General features: G+C 43.7%; 2 protein-coding genes across 5 annotated transcripts in view; one reads left to right on the top strand and one right to left on the bottom strand.

Moving 5' to 3' along the window:
- tube1 (tubulin, epsilon 1) overlaps positions 1-22,238 on the bottom strand; it is a 44,944-nt gene extending 22,706 nt beyond the window's left edge. For all 3 annotated transcript variants that reach the window (XM_068018392.1, XM_068018386.1, XM_068018399.1), the window contains exons 1-5: positions 22,124-22,238; positions 15,516-15,589; positions 9,557-9,609; positions 6,583-6,643; positions 1,771-1,886 (exon numbers count right to left, since the gene is read on the bottom strand). In XM_068018392.1, coding sequence (XP_067874493.1) covers positions 1,771-1,886; positions 6,583-6,643; positions 9,557-9,609; positions 15,516-15,589; positions 22,124-22,148 — 329 coding nt within the window. In that variant the 5' untranslated portion in view covers positions 22,149-22,238. The remainder of the gene's footprint in view (positions 1-1,770; positions 1,887-6,582; positions 6,644-9,556; positions 9,610-15,515; positions 15,590-22,123) is intronic.
- Positions 22,239-22,331: 93 nt separating this feature from the next.
- The window catches only part of LOC137359843 (BSD domain-containing protein 1-like), a 37,546-nt gene continuing 34,701 nt past the window's right edge, over positions 22,332-25,176 (top strand). For both annotated transcript variants that reach the window (XM_068025540.1, XM_068025538.1), the window contains exons 1-3: positions 22,332-22,417; positions 22,704-22,787; positions 22,888-22,936. In XM_068025540.1, coding sequence (XP_067881641.1) covers positions 22,777-22,787; positions 22,888-22,936 — 60 coding nt within the window. In that variant the 5' untranslated portion in view covers positions 22,332-22,417; positions 22,704-22,776. The remainder of the gene's footprint in view (positions 22,418-22,703; positions 22,788-22,887; positions 22,937-25,176) is intronic.

A 25,176-nucleotide genomic window follows, 5' to 3' on the forward strand; every position in this document is an offset into this window, starting at 1 on the left:
CTTTTTTACATTTTTTACAATCTTTTTTTTGCATTTATTTAATTTCATCTTAGTTTGTTCAGTTTGCTTACCCACTGTTTCTTTTCAGGTTTGCACTTGCTGCTGTTCAATATTCAGTGTATTAACACCTAATCTGTACTAATGCTTTGTCTTTCAACACACCATTAACATATTGTTTGCCTTTGCTCCGTGACCTTTTGGTCAGCTATGTGACCTGGTCCAATCTAGACCTCCTTTGTTATCTCTTGCCCCACCCCCACCTCACTTGCTTATAACCTGTGACTTTTCTAATATTTGTCAGTTCCGATGAAGGGTCACTGACCCGAAACGTTAACTCTGCTTCTCTTTCCACAGATGCAGCCAGACCTGCTGAGTGGTTCCAGCATTTCTTGTTTTTATTTCAGATTTCCAGCATCCGCAGTATTTTGCTTTTGTTTTCCAAGTTTGTCAGACTTCAATTCAAAATTAATTTTGAAAGTGTTGCATGAACTTCTTTACGATCGAACTGTAGAGTATTGTGTCCAGCTTTGGTCTCCTCACTTAAGAAAGGATATAATTGCATTGGAAGCATTTCTGGGATGAGGAAAGCTTGGACAGGTTGGGTCTGTATTGATTGGAGTTTAGAAGAATGAGAGGTGATCTTATTGAAACATACAAGATCCTGAGGGGACTTGACAGGGTGGATGGTGAAAGGATGTTTCCCTTTGTGGGAGAGACTAAAACTAGGGGACACAGTTTAGAAATAACGGGTGTCCCATTTAAAACAGAGACGAGGAGAAATTTTTTCTCTGAGTCATGAGTCTGTGGAACTCTCTTCCCCGGAGAGCGCTGGAGGCAGGGTCATGGAATTTTTTTAAGACAGAGGTAGACAGATTATGAACAAACAAGGGAGTTAAAGGGTATCAGGGGTAGATAGGAAAGTGGAGTTGTGTCACAAACAGATCAGCCATGATCTTATAGAATGGCAGAGCAGGCTTGAGGGGCTGAATCGCCTACTCCTGCTCCTAGTTCGAATGTTCATATGTATGTACAGAGAAAATTCAAAGGCACATCCCAAAGATAAATCAAGCAACTTCCAGAACTTCTATTTAACTGTACATCCTACAGTGCAATCAGTTACCAGTTGCCTTTCTTAGCATGCTTCCAATTTTCTAGAAATTCGGGAATCAATATAATGAACATAATTAATTTAGAAGCAATTAAAAAAGGTTAATAATTGTTGGTATACGTTGTCAGAAAAGTTTATAGAAATTTTGCTGAAGCTTTATAAAGTGCAGCTCAGACCACATTTAGAATTACTTTGCACAATTTTGGTCATCATATATCAAAAGGGATATACATGCATCAGAGAAGATATAGAGAAAAGCAACAAGAATGATTTAGTCTTTAAGGACACAAGTTACAAGAAAAGATTACACAAGGTCTAGAGAGAAGAATTTGTGTTGGAGGGGCGGGAGGGGGAATAACCTCATTTAAGTATATAAACCATTAAATTATGCACATAAAACATAAAATTATTTCATGCTAGGTCAGGCTAAGAGAACAAAAATATAATAAATGTAGTTTTTACTTATCTAAGTTAACAGAGATAATCAACAAAAAAAAAATCTTAATTCAAAGGGTTTACCAGGCAAATAGGACAGACAAAAATATTATGAGCAGTAGGCTGGTTGAGTTACAGAATAGAGATTTGATGGGATGGGATTTGATGGGTCCCATAGCCTTTACTCATCCTTGATCTTTTCTTATAGTTTGCATGTCTTTTCTTACCAATTATTACCAGAACCAGATACATCTGTTATAAGTTGTTTACTGTCAAAAACATCCCTCAATGGTCCCTGAAGTAGTTCATTAACGACACCTTCTTCCATATCAATGAGCACTGCCTAGAAGACAAAAAAAAACTTACAGGAAATTCCATTTCCACATAAATTTTCACATAGAAATTCAATCAGATCCAACCATCATCCGGATAGATTCAAATGATTACATTTAGAGGACATTAAACCACGACAAATGGATAAGGTAAAATTTAAATTGCAAAACTAAAACTTCTACCAATACAAAATTGAAACAACAGTGTATCTTCTTTCCATCCCTCTCCCAACGGTAGCAGTATTCCTACACAAAATTAATACCACATCAAGAAATGCCTGCAGTCTAATGGGCAATTACTATTTCACTGCTAAGTTAGATTACTGTTATAGCTGAGACCAGAGCGAGAGAGAAAACACAGCAGGAGCAGAGCTTTAAAAAGCGCACCAAAAGGAACAGAGTCGGAGACCAGAGAGCAAGAGCGAGAGCGAGAGAGAGAGAGAACAGAAGCAGCAGCGGCGAGAGCTTGAACAGTGGACCTGCTTGACCAACAAAAATCGAAGTGTGACATCACAGGAGAGCTGGTAAGTGATTGGTGGGTATTTCTTCCGTGTCTCTTTTTTGTTTTGGCCAAGTGATTTAAATCAAGACAGGTCATTACATTTAAATAATTCATTTAAAAAAAAAAGATCCAAGTTAATTAATTAAATAGAATAGAGATGGCTGGGCAGGCGATGTGTTGCAGCTGTCGTATGTGGGAGATGGTGGATGCCGGTGCAATCCACGATGACCACATCTGTGGCAAGTGCTGGCTGCTCGAGGACCTTTGGCTCAGAGTTGATGAGCTGGAGTCCGAACTGCAGACACTGCGATACATCAGGGAGGGGGAAGAGTTACATGGACACTGTGCTTCAGGAGACAGTCACACCCCTTAGATTAATTACATCAAATTTGGACCGTGGTCAGGGACAGGAGGGCGTGACTGCGAGTGAGGCAAGTATTGGAACCAGAATTTAACTTTGGAGGAGCCTCCGTCACTGCCCTTATCCAATAGGTACGAGGTTCTTGTTCCCAGTGTGGACGAGGGTACACACTGCAGGGAGGATGAGTGAACTGACCACAGCACCGTGGTTCAGAGCGCCATTCAAGTGGGGGGAAAAAAGAAAAATGTTGTAGTCATAGGGAATAGCATATATTGGGGAATAGATACTGTTCTCTGCAGCAAAGATAGAGAGTCCCAAAGGCTGTGTTGTCTACCTGGTGCCACGGTTAAGGACATCTCTTCTGGGCTAGAGAGGAACTTGGAGTAGGAGGGGAAGGATCCAGTTGTTGTGGTCCACGTAGGTACCAATGACATAGGTAGGACTAGGAAAGAGGTTCGGCTGAGGGACCATGAGCAGCTCGGGGCTAAATTAAAAAGCAGAACCACAAAGGTAATAATCTCCAGATTACTACCTGAGCCGCGTACAAATTGACGTAGGGTAAATAAAATTAGAGAGGTAAATGCGTGGCTCAAAGATTGGTGTGGGAGAAATGGGTACCGATTCATGGGACACTGGCACCGGTACTGGGGAAAGAGAGAGCTGTTCTGTTGGGATGGGCTTCACTTGAACCATGCTGGGACCAGTGTCCTGGCGAATTGTATAATTAGGGTTGTAGATAAGGCTTTAAACTAAATAGTAGTGGGGAGGGTTCAATTGAAGGGAAGTTTAAAAAGTCAAAAAGTAACGAGAGAGCAGAGGTTCAGGGTAGTGAAGGGACATTCATTAATCAGCGTGACAGGAAGGGACAGAGAATATAAGCATAAGAGTACAGCAGAAATTAGAACCAGAGTAGGTAAAAAGTCAAAGTGTAAGGCTCTTTATCTGAATGCACGTAGCATTTGTAACAAGATAGATGAGCTGACAGCACAAATAGAAACAAATGAATATGATTTGACAGCTATCACAGAGATGTGGTTGCAGGATGACCAGGACTGGAATCTCAATGTTCAAGGATATTCGACATTCCGGAAGAATAGGCAGAAAGGAAAAGGAGCTGGGGGAGCTTTGTTATTAAAGGAAGGGATCAGTGCAGTTGTGAGTAATGATATAGGTGTAATAGATCATGATGTAGAATCAGTTCGGGTGGAAATAAGGAATAGCAAGGGAAAGAAATCACGAGTGGGAGTGGTCTACAGGCCTCAGAGGAGTTGCATCTCTGTACGAGAGAGTATTAATCAGGAAATAATGGAGGCGTGTAAGAAGGGCACTGCAATTATCATGAGTGATTTTAATCTGCATATAGACTGGACAACTCAAATTGGCATGGGTAACACGGAAGAACGAATTTGTAGAGCACATCGGGGATTGCTTTTTAGAACAATACGTTGCAGAACCTACCTGGGAACAGGCTATTTTAGATTTGGTAATGTGTAATGAGGTAGGATTAATAAGAGATCTCGTAGTTAAGGATCCTCTAGGAGGAAGCGATCATAACATGGTGGAATTTCAAATTCAGCTTGAGGGTGAGCAACTCAGGTCTCAAACCAGTGTCTTCAACTTAAACAAGGGCAATTACAGAGGTATGAAGAAAGAGATGTCGAAAGCAGGCTGGGAAAATAAACTAAAGGGAAAGTCAGTTGATGAGCAGTGGCAGACTATTAAGCAGATATTTCATAACATTCAGCAAAATTTATTCCGGTCAGAAGGAAGGACTCGATGAGAACGATGAACCACCTGTGGATAACAAAGGAAGTTAAGGAGAGTATCAAATCAAAAACAAAGGCGTACAAAGGGGCGAAAGTGGTAGACCAGAGGTTCGGGAATTTTTTTTAGAAACCAGCAGCAGATGACTAAAAAAACTAATAAAGAGGGAGAAAATTGATTGAGAGTAAATTGGCAAGAAATATAAAAACAAACAATAAGAGCTTCTATGGGTATATAAAGAGGAAGAGAGTAGCTAAAGTAAGTGTGAGATCCTTAGAGGAGGAGACTGGGGAATTAATAACAGGGAATAGGGAAATAGCAGATAATTTAAACCAATATTTTGCATTGGTCTTCACGGTGGAGGTCACTATAAACATCCCAACAATAATAGATGAGCAAGGTGTAAATGGGAGGGAGGAACTTGTAACAATCTTGATCACGAGGGAAAAGGTGCTTGACAAGCTGATGGGACTAAAGGCAGACAAGTCGCCAGGACCTGATGGCCTGCATCCAAGGGTTTTAAAAGAAGTGGCTGCAGAGATAGTGGAGGCATTGGTCGTAAGATACCAAAACTCACTAGATTCCGATAGGGTGCCAGTGGATTGGAAAACCGCTAATGTGACGCCCCTATTCAAGAAAGGAGGGAGACAGAAAGCAGGAAACTTAAGACCAGTTAGCTTAACATCTGTCATGAGGAAAATGCGAGAGTCCATTATTAAGGAAGAAATAGGAATATTTAGGAAAACATAATGTAATCAAACAGAGTCAACATGGTTTTATGAAAGGAAAATTATGTTTGACAAATTTGTTAGAGTTCTTTGAGGATATAACAAGCAGAGTGGATAATGGGGAACCAGTAGATGTAGTGTATTTGGATTTTCAGAAGGCGTTCAATAAGGTGTCACATAAAAAGTTATTGCACAAAGTAAGAGCTCAGGGCGTTGAGGGTAATGTGTTGGCATGGATTGAGGATTGGCTAACACACAGAAGAGAGAGAGTTGGGATTAATGGGTCTTTTTCAGGTTGGAAAGCCAGAACTAGTGGGGTGCCACAAGGATCGGTCCTAGGGCTTCAACTATTTACTATCTATATCAATGACTTGGAGGAAGGGACAGAGTGTAGTGCATCCAAATTTGCAGACGATGCCAAAATAGGTGGGAAGGCATGTTGTGATGAGAACACAAAGAATCTGCAAAGGGATATAGATAGGTTAAGTGAGTGTGCAAAAACTTGGCAGATGGAGTTCAATGTGGGAACGTGTGACGTCATCCACTTTGGTAGGAAGAATAAAAAGGCAGATTATTATTTAGATGGCGAAAGACTACAAAATACTGCAGTACAGAGGGATCTGGGTGTTCTTGTACATGAAACACAAAAAGTTAGCATGTAGGTGCAGCAAGTAATTAGGAAGGCAAATGGAATTTTAGCCTTTATTGCTAGGGGGTTAGATCTTAAAAATAGGGAAGTCTTGTTACAACTATACAGGGTGTTGGTGAGGCCACACCTGGAGTACTGTGTACAGTTTTGGTCCCCGTATTAAAGGCAGTTCAGAAAAGGTTCACTAGGCTGATTCCTGGGATGAAGGGTAGTCTTATCAAGGACGGCTAAACAGGTTAGGCCTTTATTCACTGGAGTTTACAAGAATGAAAGATGATCTTATTGAAACATATAAGATTCTAAGGGGGCTTTGACAGGGTAGATGTGGAGAATATGTTTCCACTAGTGGGGGAATCTCAAACTAGGGGACATAGTTTCAGAATAAGGGGGCACACATTTAAAACTGAGATGCGAAGGTTTTTTTTCCTCTAAGAGGGTGGTGAATATCTGGATTTCTCTACCTCAGAGAGTTGTGGAGCGAGGTCACTAAATGTATTTAAGGAGGAGGTAGATAGATTATTGAAATCTCAGGGAGTCGAGGATTATGCGGAGCAGGGCCAAAAGAGGAGTGGAGGCCTGGGACAGATTAGCCAAGATCTTATTGAATGGTGGGGCAGGCTTGAGGTGCTAAATGGCCGACTCCTGCTCCTATTTCTTATGTTCTTACGTTCTTTCTCTATTATTATGTATGCAAAAAACTTACCCGAGCTTTGAGATCTCGAATTATTCCTTTGGGAAGATTTATACCATCTCCATCAGTAGATCTGTAAAACAATGGATCCATAAAAATAGGTAATTGTTTTTGGAATAAATAAATCATTCAAAAGAAAATTACATCACAATAGCAAAACTGCCCAAAAGGGTTTAATTTACAACATTTTTAAAAATTATTCATTCAAGGGATGTGGGCGTCGCTGGCCAGACCAGCATTTATTGCCCATCCCTAATTGCCCTTCAGAAGGTGGTGGTGAGTTGCCTTCTTGAACTGCTGCAGTCCACGTGGGGTGCTGTTAGCAAGGGAGTTCCAGGATTTTGACCCAGCGAAAGTGAAGGAACGGCGATATAGTTCCAAGTCAGGATGGTATATGACTTGGAGGGGAACTTGCACGTGATGGTGTTCCCATGAATTTGTTGCCCTTGTCCTTCTAGTTGGTAGAGGTCGCTGGTTTGGAAGGTGCTGTCTAAGGAGCCTTGGTGCATTGCTGCAGTGCATCTTGTATATGGTACACACTGCTGCCACTGTGCGTCGGTGGTGGAGGGAGTGAATGTTTGTAGATGGGGTGCTAATCAAGCAGGCTGCTTTGTCCTGGATGGTGTCGAGCTCCTTGAATGTTGCTGGAGCTGCACCCATCCAAGCAAGTGGAGAGTATTCCATCACACTCCTGACTTGTGCCTTGTAGATGATGGACAGGCTTTGGGGAGTCGAGAGGTGAGTTACTCAGCACAGAATTCCTAGCCTCTGACCTGCTCTTGTAGCCACGGTATTTATATGGCTACTCCAGTTCAGTTTCTGGTCAATGGTAGCCCCCAGGATGTTGATAGTGGGGGATTCAGCGATGGCAATGCCATTGAATGTCAAGGGGAGATGTTCATTGCCTTGCACTTGCGTGGCTCGAATGTTACTTGCCACTTATCAGCCAAGCCTAGATATTGTCCAGGTCTTGCTGCATTTCTACATGGACTGCTTCAGTATCTGAGGAGTCACGAATGGTGCTGAACATTGTGCAATCATCAGCGAACATCCCCACTTGTGACCTTATGATTGAAGGAAGATCATTGATGAAGCAGCTGAAGATGGTTGGGCCTAGGACACTACCCTGAGGAACTCCTGCAGTGATGTCATGGAGCTCAGATGATTGACCTCCAACAACCACAACCATCTTCCTTTGCGCTAGGTATAACTCCAGCCAGCAGAGGGTTTTCCCCCTGATTCCCATTGACTTTAGTTTTGCTAGGGCTCCTTGATGCCATGCTCAGTCAAATTCTGCCTTGATGTCAAGGGCTGTCACTCTCACCTCACCTCTTGAGTTCAGCTCTTTTGTCCATGTTTGAACCAAGGCTGTAATGAGGTCAGGAGCTGAGTGGCCCTGGCGGAACCCAAACTGAGCGACACTGACCAGGTTATTGTTAAGCAAGTGCCGCTTGATGGCACTGTTGATGACACCTTCCATCACTTTACTGATGATTGAGAGTAGGCTGATGGGGCGGTAATTGGCCGGGTTGGACTTGTCCTGCTTTTTGTGTACATGACATATCTGAGCAATTTTTCACATTGCAGGGTAGATGCCAGTGTTGTAGCTGTACTGGAACAGCTTGGCTAGGAGCGCGGCAAGTTCTGGAGCACATGTCTTCAGTACTATTGCAGGAATATTGTCAGGGCCCATAGCCTTTGCAGTATCCAGTGCCTTCAGTCGTTTCCTGATATCACGGAGAGTGAATCGAATTGGCTGAAGTCTGGCATCTATGATGCTGGGGACTTCAGGAGGAGACCGAGATGGATCATCAACTCGACACTTCTGGCTGAAGATTGTTGCAAATGCTTCAGCCTTATCTTTCGCACTGATGTGCTGGGCTCCCCCATCATTGAGGATGGGGGTATTTATGGAGCCACCTCCTCCAGTTAGTTGTTTAATTGTCCACCACCATTCACGGCTGGATGTGGCAGGACTTCAGAGCTTCGATCTGATCCGTTGGTTATGGGATCGCTTAGCTCTGTCTATCGCATGCTGCTTACACAGTTTGGCATGCAGATAGTCCTGTGTTGTAGCTTCACCAGGTTGACACCTCATTTTGAGGTATGCCTGGTGCTGCTCCTGGCATGCCCTCCTGCACTCTTCATTGAACCAGGGTTGGTCTCCTGGCTTGATGGTAATGGTAGAGTGGGGGATATGCCGGGCCACGAGGTTACAGATTGTGGTCGAGTACAATTCTGCTGCTGCTGATGGCCCACAGCGCCTCATGGATACCCAGTTTTGCATTGTTAGATCTGTTCAAAATCTATCCCATTTAGCATGGTGGTAGTGCCACACAACACAATGGAGGGTATCCTCAATGTGAAGGCGGGACTTCGTCTCCACAACGACTGTGCGGTGGTCACTCCTACCAATACTGTCATGGACAGATGCATCTGCGGCAGGCAGATTGGCGAGTGCGAGGTCAAGTATGTTTTCCCCTCTTGTTGATTCCCTCACCACCTGCTGCATACCCAGTCTAGCAGATATGTCGTTTAGGACTCAGCCAGCTCGGTCAGTGATGGTGCTACCGAGCCACTCTTGGTGATGGACATTGAAGTCCCCACCCAGAGTACATTCTGTGCCCTTGCCACCTTCAGTGCTTCCTCCAAGTGCTGTTCAACATGGAGGAGTACTGACTCATCAGCAGAGGGAGGGCGGTAGGTGGTAATCAGCAGGAGGTTTCCTTGTCCATGTTTAATCTGTTGCCATGAGACTTCATGGGATCCACAGTCGATGTTGAGGACTCCCAGGGCAACTCCCTCCCTACTGTATACCACTGTGCCGCCACCTCTGGTGGGTCTGTCCTGCCGGTGGGACTATCTCTTTACCACACCATTGGTCGATACCATTTGAAGCTTATTGTCAATCACCAAGGCAACAAAATATTGTGGACTTCGCAATATTTTCAATTTTAAACGCTTTATGCAAAATTACATTACTTACCTTGTATCCACATTTCGAAAGAAATTACTGAGTGCTTCATCATAGATCCCTTTCTAAATTAAAAAGAGAATTAATCAATTTTCTCCATAAATCATTTCACAATGATACTGGCAACGAAGTTCAACACATCTATGATAAAATCTAAATCCCTCGTCTAAGTACTGGAAACAGTAAACAAACCTAGATTAATAAATTAGTATTTGTATTAAGGTCAAAATATCAAGATCAGGAAGCGTATAGCACTTAATTTGTTGAAAACTCTTAAAGGGGTGTCGAGCAAGCCACTATTTAATTTACTAATCATGCTATGTTGGAACCCAAAACCATGACACACTTGGCTGCTGTCTGCTTCTTGTGGCATTCACTACAGAACTGTGAATCTCTTTCAGCCCTAAATTCAAATCACTGCAAATTTTCAGAACTAAGCATTGAAATATTGGCCTTTATAATTTTGAAAGCACATATCCTATATTTGCTACCTGAAAAAAAACACAAAATTAAAGCCTTTGGCATCAAACATCACACACTGGGCTGGATTTTAAGGAGCCCTCGACGTCGGGATCCGGGGCGGGGAGGCCTGAAGATGGCCCAAGATGAGGCCCGCCAGGTACCTCGCTGCCGGCAGGGCCTGGCCCTATCCTCCCGGCAGTGGCGAGGCACCGCAGCCACCTCCCTACCGCTGGGCGACGGGATCACAAATTAATATTTAAAATCAATTTAAATAATTAATGGAAATAAACTTGCGTCGCCTCCTGATGTCCCGCTGCGATCCTCGGCCCGGTGGCCAGCATTCTTTCCAGGGAAACGAGGCGCTACACTGGTGGGGAGGGGGAAGGAGGTAGGTGTCTCAGTGCAGGGGGTGGAGGGGGAGGAAAACGGGGTCAAATTATCATGGGTGCAGGAGACGGTGGGAAGGGTTGTAGTTTAAAGTTTGGACAGTTTGTGGGGGCGGGGGAGGTCAGATGGTAAAGTTAAGTGCTTTTTGGGGGGTGGGGGGGGGGGAGGCAAATAATTAATTTAATTGTTATGGGTGGGTGGGAGAGGGGTAAAAATAAGTGTTTTTAAACTTAATTTAATTCATTCTATCGTTAAATATTTAAATAGGCCAGCAGGGCTAACAGCCCTTTAAAAATGGCATCAGCACCTGCGCACAGACAGTTGACGCCATTGCCGGGGACAGACAGTCTGCCCCTCCACGTGATCGGGGGGGGCTGCCCGCCCCCGCTATATAAATGAGTCACCGTGCTTGGAATCACGGCGGCTCTTTGGCGTGAGCCCGCTTGGGCAAGACGCCATTTTTGAAGCTCGCCGCCATCCAGCCCATTAAGTCTGTTGGTTGCAGAAAAATCAACTGTCATTTTCTTTTCTGGGTCTTTGCAGAGTTGCCACAGAAGGCAATCATTTGAAAGACTGCAATAACATTCATACAAGGTAAACCCATAAAATTCACCATAAATCATGAACGTTGCCTATACATTTGATTCTATGGTATTCCACATTTCTGCACTATTGCTTCTTTCTAAATCTGGGACTCACTTTTCCTGTCCTTTGTTCTCCATTTCCTGTCCTCAAGTCTGATCTTGGGCACCTAATGCGCATACATGCATGTATTACTTGAAAAAAATATACATTTTTAAAAAATTGACCTTCTGTTTTTGTGATCACTTTTCCACATGCATTTCTGACTTTTGTCCTACTGTAGTAACTTACTTAGATCGAACATGTGCGATCATTCCCAAACTTCAACATCCTCTAACTGTGCATTCTGTTTATTCCTATTTTTTGTTCACTGTGACAGATTGCATAAAAGGTGGGCTTGTATTGTGACTTGAAACTACATCGCCATTCCTTCAATGTTGCTGGGTCAAAATCCTGGAACTCCCTCCCCAACAGTAATGCTGGTGCACCTACACCAGATGGACTGCAGTGGTTTAAGGCAGCAGCTCACCACCAACTTTCAAGGACAATTCGGGATAGTCAATAAATCTTGGCCTTGCCAGCAACAGTCACAATCCAAGAATGATTTTTTTTTTAAAAAAGGAGGCCCTTTCCCATGTTTGTTTTTGGGCCTATCGCTCCAAAATTAACTTTATTCCCGACCCGAACTCCCACCCCACAACCTTCTCACAATTGCCCTTCAACCCCTTCCCACCATCCCCATAGCCAATAAAAAGTGTTTTCCCTGCTCCCCCACCCCTCTGGCCCTGATAATTTTATTCCTCCCCTTCCCCACCAGTGTCTCACCTCGGAACTCCGTAGTTCCGAAGGCGCGCGAGTTGCGATTGATGGCCATTAAATTAGCTGTAAATATTTTATGCAGTTAGTGCTTATATTTCAATAAAATTTCATCAACAATCAATGCAATGGCAGCAGAGTTCAGTCATGTCTCGACCAGAAAAAAATGCTTTACTTGTTGATGTGTTTTCTCTACTGAGACAGCTATAATTTCAATATTTGCTTCATGGAACTGTAAATTTTAAAGTAATCCTTTGTCTTGATATTTGAGGTAGCCAAAATATAAAACTGATAGTTATTGATTTTGATCTTGATCTGTAAAAATATCCAGCGCTTGCTCCTAGAGCTAATAAAATAAAATATGACCACAGCACCAGGTATACAAGGAATAATTTGTCATGTTATTTTATTCACCAAATATACCATTTGTATTTGATTGGACTTGATTGATAGTTCTCTATTGGGATGCCAATAGATGGGCAAATATAGTTGGGAGCTTTTTCTGTAATTTTTTTTCCAACTCAGTCTTTAATTGCACCTGCATGTGCCAGCTGGACTCTTATGCATCAACTCCATTGCCCAGCATCATGCAAACAACACATTGGGCTGAATTTGATCAGCGCACTGCGCTCAGCATCGGCAGCTCTGAAAGTGGCGACCTTCTGACACGATACTACGCACGGGGGCTGATTTAAGTGGAGAGGGCGGAGTGGCCACCCTCGATGATGTAGAGGGGGCAGCCGCCGCATCCCCGGCAACGGCGTCTGGTGTCATTGCGCTGGTGCCGACGCCATTTTTAAAGGGCTTCAAGCCTTGAGGAAATTTGAATTTTTAAAAGACACAATGTTTAACATTGCAATTAAAAAATTTAATAAAAGCTGGAGGCCCTTTCCAACCCCTCCCCATGTTTGCTTTTGGGCCTATTGCTCCAAAATTAACTTTATTCCCGAACCGAACTTACCCCACCCCCCGCTCCCCCAACCTGCTCACATTTGCCCTTCAACCCCTTCCTACCATCCCCACAGCCAATAAAAAGTGTTTTCCCTGCTCCCCCACCCCTCCCGCCCTGATAATTTTATTCCCCCCCCTCCCCACCAGGCGAGAACCTTGGAACTCCGCAGTTCCAAAGGCACGCGAGTTGCGATTGGCGGCCATATAATCGGCGCGAGACGGCCCCCGCCAGCAGGTAAGTTCATTTGCATCGAAGGCCACACCGAGGCCCCCACACCGCCGGTAATATGCGGCAGGCTATTCTCGATGTTGGGGGTCAAGGGGCCGGTAAAAGTCAGCCCATTAAGTCTACAAGCATTGGTATTCTCAAAATTCATTTTTTTTAAATTCTTTCACGGGATCTGGGTGGCACTCCTAAGGCCAGCATTTGTTGCCCTTCCTTAATTGCCCGAGAAGGTGGTGGTAAGCTGCCTTCTTGAACCGCTGCAGTCCATCTGGTGCAGGTACACCCACAGTGCTATTACGGAATGAGTTCCAGGATTTTGATCTAGCAACAGTGACGGAACAGTGACATATTTCCAAGTCAGGATGGTGTGTGGTTTGGAGGGAAACTTGCAGTTGGTGGTGTTCCCAAGCGTCTACTGTCCTTGTCCTTCTAAGTAGAAGAGGTCGCGGGTTTGGGAGGTGCTGTCGAAGAGGACGTGGTGAGTTGCTGCAGTGCATCTTGTAGATGGTACATAGTGCTACCACTGTGCATCAGTGGTGGAGGGAGTGAATGTTTAAGGTGATGGATGGGGTGCCAATCAAGCGGGCAGCTTTGTCCTGGATGGTGTCGAGCTTCCTGAGTGTTGATGGAGCCACACTGGAGAGGGTGCAGAGGAGATTCACCAGGATGTTGCCTGTGCTGGAGCATTCAGCTATGAGGAGAGACTGGACAGGCTAGGGTTGCTTTCCTTAGAGCAGAGAAGGCTGAGTGGTGACCTGATTGAGGTATACAAAATTATGAGGGGCATAGATAGGGTAGATAGGAAGAAACTTTTCCCCTTAGCGGAAGTGCCAATAACCAGGGGACATAGATTTAAGTTAAGGCACAGGAGGTTCAGAGGGGATTTGAGGAAAAATGTTTTCACCCAGAGGGTTGTTAGAATCTGGAACACACTGCCTGTAGGGGTGGAAGAGGCAGGAACCCTCACAACATTTAAGAAGCATTTAGATGAGCACTTGAAACACCGTAGCATACAAGGCTACGGGCCAAGTGCTGGAAAATGGGATTAGAACAGATAGGCTTGGTGGCCTGCGCAGATACGGTGGGCCGAAGGGCCTATTTCTGTGCTGTAAAACTCTGACTCATCCAAGCAAGTGGAGAGTATTCCATCACACTTCTGACTTGTGCCTTGTAGATGGTGGACAGACTTTGGGGAGTCAGGAGGTGGGTTACTTGCTGCAGAATTCCCAGTCTCTGACCTGTTTTTGTCGCTACAGCATTTATGTGACTGGTCCAGTTCAGTTTCTGGTCAATGGTAATCCCCATGATGCTGCTCGTGGAGGATTCAGCAATGATAATGCCGTTGAATGTCATGGGGAAATGGTTCCTTTCTCTCTTATTGGAGATCATCATTGCCTGGCACTTGCGTTGCACAAATGTTACATGCCACATATCAGCCCATGCCTGAATGTTGTCCAGGTCTTGCTGCATATGGACACGGACTGCTTCAGTATCTGAGGAGTTGCAAATGGTACTGAACATCATACAATCATCAGCGAACATCCCCACTTCTGATCTTATGACGGAGGGAAGGTCATTAATGAAGCAGCTGAAGATGGTTGGGCCTAGGACACTACCCTGAGGAACACCTGCAGCAATGTCTTGGGGCTGAGACAATTTGTCTCCAACAACCACAGCCATCTTCCTTTGTAATAGGTATGAATCCAACCAATGGAGGGTTTTCCCCCAATTTCCATTGACTTCAGTTTGGCTAGGGCTTCTTGATGCCACACTCGGTCAAATGCTGCCTTGATATCCAGGGCAATCACTTTCACCTCACTTCTCGAGTTCAGCTCTTTGGTCCATGTTTGGACCAAGGCTGTAATGAGGTCTGGAGCCGACTGGCCCTAGTGGAACCCAAACTGAGCATCAGTGAGCAGGTTATTGCTGTTAAGTGATGCTTGACAGTAGTGTCAATGACAGCTTCCATCACTTCGCTGATGATCGAGAGTAGACTGATGGGGTGTTAATTGGCCAGATTGGATTTGTCTTGATTTTTATAGATAGGACATACCTGGGCAATTTTCCACATTGTTGGGTCGATGCCAGTGTTGTAGCTGTACTGGAACAACTGTATAGGTATAAGTTTGAAGGATATATTTAAGCTCTTAGGAATAGATTGCACTGCTTGTTTTATCTGTTTTTTTCTGCTTTTGTCTGATTACCTTACTTGTAAGTGAATCTATTAGTTTTATCCTGCACTGTACAAATCAAAATTTTACTGAATGGACATGTGCAGATTAAAAAAATCTCTAGTCCACGCAAAGCAGTTGAGCGGTAGTGAATCGATGACAAAGCATGAAACTGCAGAAGCAGTTCTAAGCTTTCTGTACTTTGAATACACAGTATTGTTTGCTAACATTTTCACTCTCCTCTCTGAAAGTCATCATCTCACATTGGGGTACAGTCCCATGGAATCCAGGTATGCTCCAATACCTCACCGAAGTGATGTATATGCCGATTTCCATTTTCCCACTTCGTAAATCATAAATATTTCCGCATATTTACCTTATTCACATTTGCATGCTCCCGTAAAACCAAGTCCCAAAATCTGCAGCCAACCTGATTGCCACATTGGCCAACTAAAAGGAAGAGTGAAAACATAAGATTCTGTTTGCAAAAACATAAGATTCTGTTTGCAAAAACATAAACAGCTTTGTAGAGTTTTTTTAAATTCCCATAGCAATCTATACTTATTCAGAATAGTGGGTGGGGAGGGCAGAGAGGCAAAGCAAGTAACATAAAATTCTCTTTAAAGTAATATGTCTATAATACACTCATTGTAGCATTAAGTTGACCGATGTTGTAGTTGGAGAATCTGAGTCGTATTGCATTACAAGACCTATCCAAGTACAGAATCATAGAACCACAGAAAGAGACCAGTCGGCTAATCGTGTCTGTATCAGCCGAAAAAAGAAGGTACCCAGCCTAATCTCACTTTCAAGTATTTGGTCCGTTGCCCTGCAGGTTACAGCATTCCATGTGCACACATTGGCTCCTTCTAAATGAGATGAGGGTTTCTGCCTCTAGCACCCTTTCAAGCAGTGAGTTCCAGACCCTCACCAACCTTTGGGTGAAAAAAAAACTTTTCCTCATCTCTCCTTTCATCCTTCTACCAATCACTTTAAATCTATGCCCCCTAATCACTCTAATGACCTCTCTGTTAAGATAAATAGGCCCTCACAATTTTGTACATTTCAATCAAATTTCCCCTCAGCCTCCTCTGTTCAAAGGAGAACAACCCCAGCCTATCCAATTTTTCCTCATAGCTGCAATTTTCCAGTCCTAACAACATCCTCGTAAATCTCCACTGTACCCTCTCTACTGCAATTATATCCTTTCTGTAATGAGGTGACCAGAACTGCACACAGTAATCAAGTTGTGGCCTAACTAATGTTTTATATAGTTCCAGCATAATCTCCCTACTCTTATACTTTACACCTCTGCTAATAAAAGGAAAAGAATTCCATATGCCTTCTTAACCACTTTATCGACCTGTCCTGCTACCTTCAGGGATCTGTGGACATTCACTCCAAGGTCCCTCACTTCCTCTACACCTCTCAGTTTCCTCCCATTTATTGTGTATTCCTTTGCCTTGTTTGACTTCCCCATATGCATCACCTCACACTTTTCTGGGTTAAATTCCATTTGCTACTTTTCTGGTAATCTGACCAATCCAGTGATATTGTCCTGCAGTCTACAGCTATCCTCCTCACGATCAACCATGCAACCAATTTTGTGTCATCTGCAAACTCCTTGATTATTCCCCCGACATTTACCTCCAATCATTAATGTATACCACAAAAAGCAGGGGACCTGGTACTGAGCCCTGTGGAACCCCATTGGAAATAGTCTTCCAGTTGCAAAAACACCCGTCAACAATTACCTTTTGTTTCATGCCACTGAGCCAATTTTGTATCCAGCTTGCTACATTCCCTGGGGGATCCCACGGGCTTTTTTTTTTAAACCAGTCTGCCATGTGGGACTTTGTCAAAAGCCTTGCTAAAATCCATGTAGACCACATCAACTGCACTACCCTCATCAATCCTCCTTTTTACTTCCTCATAAAATTCAATCAAATTAGTTAGACATGACCTCTTAACAAATCCATGTTGACTATCGTTGATTAATCTGTGCCTTTCTAAGTGGCGTTTATCCTGCCTCTCAGAATTGATTTCAATAATTTGCCCATTACCGAGGTTAGACTAACTGGCCTGTAATTATTTGGTCAATCCCTCGCACCCTTTTTAAACAAAGGCACAGTGTTAGCAGACCGCCAATCCTCTGGCACCACACCTGTATCCAGTGAGGATTCAAAAATGATGGTCAGACCCTCTGCTATTTCCTCCCTGGCTTATTTTAAAAGCATTTCATTTGACCCTGGCGATTTATCCACTTTCAAGGATGCTAATCCCCTTAATAGTTCCTCTCTCCCTATGTTTATCATATCCAATACTTCACATTCCTCCTCTTGAACTACAATGTCTGGATGTAAAGTATTCATTAAGAACCATACCCACATCTTCAGCCTCCACATATAGGTTACCTTTTTGGTCTATTTTGGGCCCTACTCTTCCCTTCATTATCCTCTTATTCTTAATGTATTGATAAAACATCTTTAGGTTCTCCTTGATTTTACTTGTCAATATTCTTTCATGCCCTCTCTTTGCTTTCCCAATTTCCTTTTTGTTTTCACCCCTCCACTCCTTGCAGCTTTTTGTAGCATTGAGCTCTCGGTGTCTGACATAAGCTTTCCTTTTCTGTCTTATCATACCCTGAAAGCTCCTTGACATCCAGGGATCTCTAGATTTAGCCGTCCCGCCCTTTTCCTTTGTGGGAACATATTTACTCTGAAACCCCTGAATCTCCTCTTTGAATGCCTCCGTCTGCTCTGACACCGATTTGCCTTCAAGTAGCTGTTTCCAGTCCACTTTTGCTAAGTCACTTCTCAGTTTAGTAAAATTGGCCTAATCCCAATTTAGAACTTTAACTCCTGTTCTATCTCTGTCCTTTTCCATAATTATATTAAAACCAACTGAATTATGATCACAACCACCAAAATGCCCTCCCACTGCCACTCCTTCCACCTGACCAGCCTAGCAATGCCCACATCCCCCAAACGAATAAAAAACTAAAGCCAAGTCCAGAACTGCGCCCTCTCTTGTTGGATTGGCTACATACTGGCCAAAAAGATTCTCCTGAATGCACCAAAGTACTACTAACATACGCTAGCAAGTGTGTTTAATGAGCGAGTGCTGCATACTCGTAGTCTGGTGGTAAAACTCAGCTTCACTGGGTATGCAGACTGGCACATGACAAAATAGGATCCAAACTAGAAAACGTTTCAGTATTTGCAAATTATGCAAAAACCTACCCAGTTAAACTCATATTGCATCATTGGTCACATGTCTGCGTAGTCCACCAAATTATAACAAATAAAAATAGCATTATACTTCAGGCTACACTGATTATTTTACAGATCATACTACATAATGCAAAGTATGCAGTCAGGAATTAGCCATTTATTCCAGTAAGAAACAATCCATTTGGAATAATATAAGAAGTAATATGAATCATCAGTATAAGGCAACTATGTGACCTTGCAAAATTTGTCATTCAGGTGTCTAGGATGAATCAGATTACCAGGAAGGTGTGTTCCAACTGTTTGCCTCTTTTGCGAGACCTACTGCACACCCAGGTGACCTTAGAATGAGACTGTGTGATTCCCACCAGTTTGAGTGACGCTTTTCATGACCATTCAGCACCAATGAAGGCACATCACTACATCTTAATTAATTAATTCAGAAGCACTCACTGATATCACTAAATTTACATTTTACTAGTTTGAACCTGTGTCCTGCTCCTGTTGTTTATTTTAAAGTAATATTGCCAATTAACCTTTTCCGTATCATTTACTATCTTTTATACATCTTTAAGAGCATCCCCTCATGATGTTCAGAATCTGATGTCTCTCCAATCTTTCTACATGATTCAGACTCCTGGCCCTTCTCAGCACTGCATCCAGTGCTTGACTGTCTGTTGTTCTTTTTAATAACCAGACTGCACACACTAGATTTTGGATCATCTGCAAATGTGACCAATTTGCACCGAGTTTCTGAAGCCATGACATTCATACAAACTGGAAGCAGCAATGATCCCCATACTGAAACCTGGGACACCCTACTTTTGTCCCAAGCTTGACATTACCAGTCTATTATTTTCCAACCTTCTAATTTCTTATCCATAACCAAAATTTTCCCTGTATCCCCAAAACATTGAGTAAACTTTCACATGAAACTTTATCAACTTCTGTTTGGAAGACTGTGTACACAATGTAGAGGTTACCAGTCAACTTGGATTGTCATTTCCTACAAGAATTCCAAATGGCAGATCTTAACCTTCTAAATCCATGGTGCCTGCTGTATAGATAATCCACAAGTGTACTTCTGATAATGGATTTCATTATTTTATATGGAATTGAAGTAGTTGCCAAGTTCTGAAGAAGGGTCACTGACCTGAAACATTAACGCTGCTTCTCTCTCCACAGATGCTGCCAGACCTGCTGAGTATTTCCAGCATTTCTTGTTTTTATTTCAGATTTCCAGCATCTGCAGTATTTTGCTTTTATTTTAGTTGCCAAGTCTGTTTTATATGCTATTTTTGTATCTGGATATCACATTAGCCTGTTTGCAACCTATCTTCCCAGTATGCATTAATTCCTTCATAATAATCATCAGTGCCTCAGAAAATTTCTCACTTTCTCTCAACACAATGAGAAAAATATCATCTATCCCTATCATTAACTTTAATACATTGGCTCGGATTTCACAGTGGCAAAGCAACAACACTTACCACTCACCTTGAAAAAAACCACTCTAGTGATCCCTGTCACATGAATTTCCCCTTTCCCAACTTTATTTTGAATCTGGAGCCAAGTCAAGGGGGTCTCCAGGCAGCCAGTAACAGGGATGTCATCCAGTAGAATAAGCAGCCAATCATATTGAAGTATTGAAATGCAAACCAGGAAGTAAAATGCACAGATTATCCTTCACTTTTCATTAAATTTTATAGATAAACGCAATGATTGGGATATACACATAGATTAAGGTTGAAACTGAAATATCATAAACTTTGTAAAAAAAATTATTAAAATGTGAAATGTTTTAGTGGAGAAATTTAACATTCCACAAATATAAAATTAGTTTTCCAGGGTTAGAGAGATTTTTCAGTCGTGATTATGAAGTTAGTCCACCGTTAAAAACCCAGGTAGACCTTATGCAACAAAGACTGGTCGCATTTGCGACCAGTTCAAACTGGCCTTGGGAGCCAAAGTTAACCAGGGCAAGAGCGAGGCCATGTTCTTTGGGAACTGGGCTGACCGATCCTTTGCCCCTTTCACCGTCAGGTCAGACTACCTGAAGGTGCTGGGGATATGGTTCGGAAGGGCTGGGGCGTACACCAAAACCTGAGAGGAGCGAGTAGCCAAGGTACAACAAAATTTGAGCAGCGATCTCTCTCCATTGTGGGTAAGAACCTGGTCATCAGGTGCGAGGTGCTCACGTTATTGCTGTACGTGGCGCAGGTCTGGCCCATACCCCATTCCTGCGCTGTGGCGGTCACCCGAGCTATTTTCCGCTTCATCTGGGGATCTAAAATGGACCGGGTCCGGAGAGACACGATGTTGAAACCTCTAGATAAGAGCGGGAAAAATGTACCCAACGTGGCCCTAATCCTGATGACCACCTTCGTGTGCGGCTGCATCAAGCTGTGTGTAGACCTCCAGTACGCAAACTCCAAGTGTCACTATGTGCTGAGGTTCTATCTGTCCCCGATGTTGCGAAGGATGGGTCTGGTCACATTGCCGCGGAACGCGGTCCATTTGGACCGTGCCGCACCACTTATCCTTTGTGGAGCAGTTTCTGCGGGAAAACACCTTTGACCACCGATCCATCAGGCAGTGGTCTGCACGGAATGTCCTCAAGGCCCTACGGGAAAAGGAGACGGTGGATCCTGTCGGATGGTTCCCCGAGCAGACCGCCAAAGTTATTTGGCCTCATCACCAGAACTTTCAAACAACCACCAAGATGTAGCTTGGCTGGTGGTGAGAAGATCCCTCCCCATCAGATCCTTCCTGCACGCCCAAAGTCTCGCCCCCTCCGCGCAATGCCCATATCTTCCTGGAATGTGTCTTTGCAAAGCAGGTGTGGAAAGAGATGCAGTGGTTTTTGTCGAGGTTCACCCCAAGCAGCTTTGTAACACAGGAGTCTGTGCTCTACGGGCTGTTCCCAGGGACGCACACCGAGACAAACATCAACTGCTGCTGGAGGACTATCAATTCGGTGAAAGACGCCCTTTGGTCTTCCCGAAACTTGCTGGTCTTCCACCGCAAAGAGTTGTCCATCACCGAATGTTGCAGATAGGCACATTCCAAGGTCCAGGACTACGTGCTGAGGGACGCACTAAAGCTTGGGGCAGCCGCAACAAAGGCTCAATGGGGAAAGACCACAGTGTAAGGTCCCCCCACCAAGCTGAACGGAGGGGCTGGATCCATGGGAAACCCCTCAAACTGTATCGGAAAAATTTTCATTTGCTGTAAAATGCAAAAATGTTAATGGCATGACAAATGAAATGGAAGGGTTGTGAGGCAACTCATGATTGTAATGAAGCAAACGGACCTCCTTTGCACTGTTAGTAATTTTTGACTTGGTGCTGTTTGAAACTGGTAATGTAATTTTTACAGATTTTTATGAATAAAGTATATTTTGGAAATAAAAAAAAGAGATACTTTTCCAAGGGTTTTTACAGTGACTAATAGCATAAGAGTGGAAGTTTTCATCAGTTCAGTGATTTCTAACTGATTGCAGTCTGGGGAAACTTGCCGCAAAAATCCGGGCTAATTAACACATTTTTAGTTGCTGGGGCGTTCGCCCTGTTTTGGCGGTATCTACCCCCAGGAAATGGGCACCTGCAACATTATTGTTGTTGCTATGGCATTGGGTCCATACCCAACATGGATCACTCCACTGACCCAGGCAGCATTGAATGAGACCACTACACTAAAAAAAACACTTTCCAAAAAAAAAATCAGACACCTACAGGAAGACTGAAATGCTTACCTTGTACTAGCACAGACTGAGTCATATTGAAGGGACCTCTCACTCTGTCCCTCTCACTCTGTCCCTCTCTCTGGTTACTATGGTTTCCCGGGTGTTCTTTTACCGCCGGCTTGTGAGTTTCGCGCGCGGCGTTTCCTGGAGGCGACGTCACTTATGCCTGACGTCACGTTCCCATGGAAACGGGAAGCTGGGCGGGGACGGGGCGTGTGACGTGCTGGCTGGGATTCCCAGCTCGTGAAGACTGTGTGTGCCCGGAGCACGCGCGGCGCCTGTGCACTCAGGGCAGTCAGCAGGGTGAGGGGAGATTTCACTGCTTTCATAATTCATTACCAGTCTGTGCCAATACTTAATTGATCTATTTCTATGATAATTCATGCGCAATTATGTTGATTCGAATTAGAATAGGTTGTAGCAATTTTGTGTGAGCTGCCTCCCTCCCCCATAACGATACTAATACTTAATGAGTTAGTGGCTGTATTAAAGTGACTCTGACTGAGGGACGTAAAGCTCAGCATTCGCTTCCTTTCCCATGATTTTTGCCACGTTGGCAATGATGCCATCCATGTCTGTTTTTTCGTAGCCTCGTTTCTGACTTTTTGGTCCAAACTGCTGTAATTTCACTGTTGTGACATCGGGGATATAACATCAACAGAATGGCGGATAGGTAAGTGGCTGTTTGAAAATAGTTTATAAATTGAGAGCAACGTGAGGCAGCACCATTTTATTAAAAAAATCGAATTCATTTCTCCTGATTCCTTCGGTAGGTGGTGGGAAGGTTGGATTCAGCACAACATCGCGACGGCAAAAGCTAAGGTAAGGCGCTTTTTAAAATCAGATTTCCTACACAGCCAAGTGGAATGATGCAGTAATTCGTCAGATAGTTTGATTTTGATCAAATTAATTTTGTTAAGGATTCAACGTTGCCCATTCCACTATACATGATTGAAGAAGCTGGGACTGTTATCTGTGGAGAAGGGAAGCTTAAGAGATTTGATAGAGGTGCTCAAAATCATGAGGGGTCTGGACAAAGTAAATAGGGAAAAAAATTCCATTGGTGGAAGAGTCGAGAACCACAGGACACTAAGGTGAATGGCAAAAGAACCAAAGGTGACATGAAAAACTTTTTTTATACTGCGAGTGATTAGGATCTCCAATACACTGCCTGAGAATGTGGTTTCAGTAGTGGCTTTCAAAAGGAATTGGAGAAGCACCTGAAGATTTCCAGGGCTACGGCGAAAGGGCAGGGGAGTCGAACTAGCTGAGTTGCTGTTGCAGAGAGCTGGCCTAGACACGAAGAGCCAAAAAGCCTCCTTCTGTGCTGTAACAGTTCTATGATTTTTTTTATTCATTCAGGAATGTGGGCGTTGCTGGCTAGGCCAGCATTTATTGCCCATCCCTAATTGCCCTTGAGAAGATGGTAGTGAGCTGCCTTCTTGAACTGCTGCAGTCCATTTGGGGTAGGTATACCCACAGTACTGTTAGGAAGGGAGTTCCAGGATTTTGACCCAGCGACAGTGAAGGAACGGCGATATCGTTCCAAGTCAGGATGGTTTGTGACTTGGAGGGGAACTTGCAGGTGGTGGTGTTCTGATGCATTTGCTGCCCTTGTCCTTCTAGTTGGTCACGGGTTTGGAAGGTGCTGTCTAAGGAGCCTTGGTGCATTGCTACAGTGCATCTTGTAGATAGTACACACTGCTGCCACTGTGCGTCGGTGGTGGAGGGAGTGAATGTTTGTAGATGGGGTGCCAATCAAGAGGGCTGCTTTGTCCTGGATGGTATCGAGCTTCTTGAGTGTTGGAGCTGCACCCATCCAGGCAAGTGGAGAGTATTCCATCACATTCCTGACTTGTGCCTTGTAAATGGTGAACAGGCTTTGGGGAGTCAGGAGGTGAGTTACTTGCCGCAGGATTCCTAGCCTCTGACCTGCTCTTGTAGCCACGGTATTTATATGGCTATTCCAGTTCAGTTTCTGGTCAATGGTAACCCCTAGGATGTTTAATAGTGGGGGATTCAGCGATGGTAATGCCATTGAATGTCAAGGGGAGATGGTTAGATTTTCTCTTGTTGGAGATGGTCTTTGGTGGCACTTGTGTGGCGTGAATGTTACTTGCCACTTATCAGCCCAAGCCTGGATATTGTCCAGGTCTTGCTGCATTTCTACACGGACTGCTTCAGTATCTGAGGAGTCACGAATGATGCTGAACATTGTGCAATCATCAGCAAACATCCCCACTTCTGACCTTATGATTGAAGGTAAGGTCATTGATGAAGCAGCTGAAGATGGTTGGGCCTAGGACACTACCCTGAGGAACTCTATAGGAACTACAGATTCTATAGTTTCTGCTGACAGTTATCATTTTGTATGTATCCCATAGTGTCGCACACCTAAGTTGGAAAATATGGTGTCATATACTATTTATCCGAACTATCTGTTACTTATCTCTCCTTTTCACCACTTAATTTTCTATCTATTTGTCTTTTTTCTTTACCTGCCACATCCCCTACCTCCCTACCTGAAAGTAAAGGAGCCAATTGGGTGATGGCTGATGGCCCTCAGCAGCTCCCTTACACTGACCTTTTAATTTCCTATCACTACTCCTTAATCTTTTAACAATCCCTTAATTTCTGTATCCTTCTGCCACTGGAAACAATTTGTCCTTATTTACTCTACCAAAACTCTTTATTACTTCCAACACCTCTATCAAATCTCCCTTGTTTTCCTTCAAACAGAGGAAGCTGAGGGGTGATTTAAATTGAGGTGTACAAAATTGAGGGGCCCTGATAGAGTAGACAGGAAGGAACTGTTACCTCTAGCAGAGAGGTCAGTTACCAGGAGGCCACAGTTTTAAGGTGATTGGTAGAAGGATCAGAGGGGACATGAGGAAAAACTTTTTCACCCAGAGGGTGGTGGGTGTCTGGTATTCACTGCCTGGATCAATGGCGGAAGCATTTAAAAGGTACCTGGAATTGTACCTGAAATGCTGTAACCTGTAAGGCTATGGACCAGTTGCTGGAAGGTGGGATTAGATTGGGCTGCTAGTTTTTTCAGCTGG

This window comes from Heterodontus francisci, chromosome 3 (genome assembly GCF_036365525.1).
Source record: "Heterodontus francisci isolate sHetFra1 chromosome 3, sHetFra1.hap1, whole genome shotgun sequence".
NCBI classification, from domain to species: Eukaryota; Metazoa; Chordata; class Chondrichthyes; order Heterodontiformes; family Heterodontidae; genus Heterodontus; species Heterodontus francisci.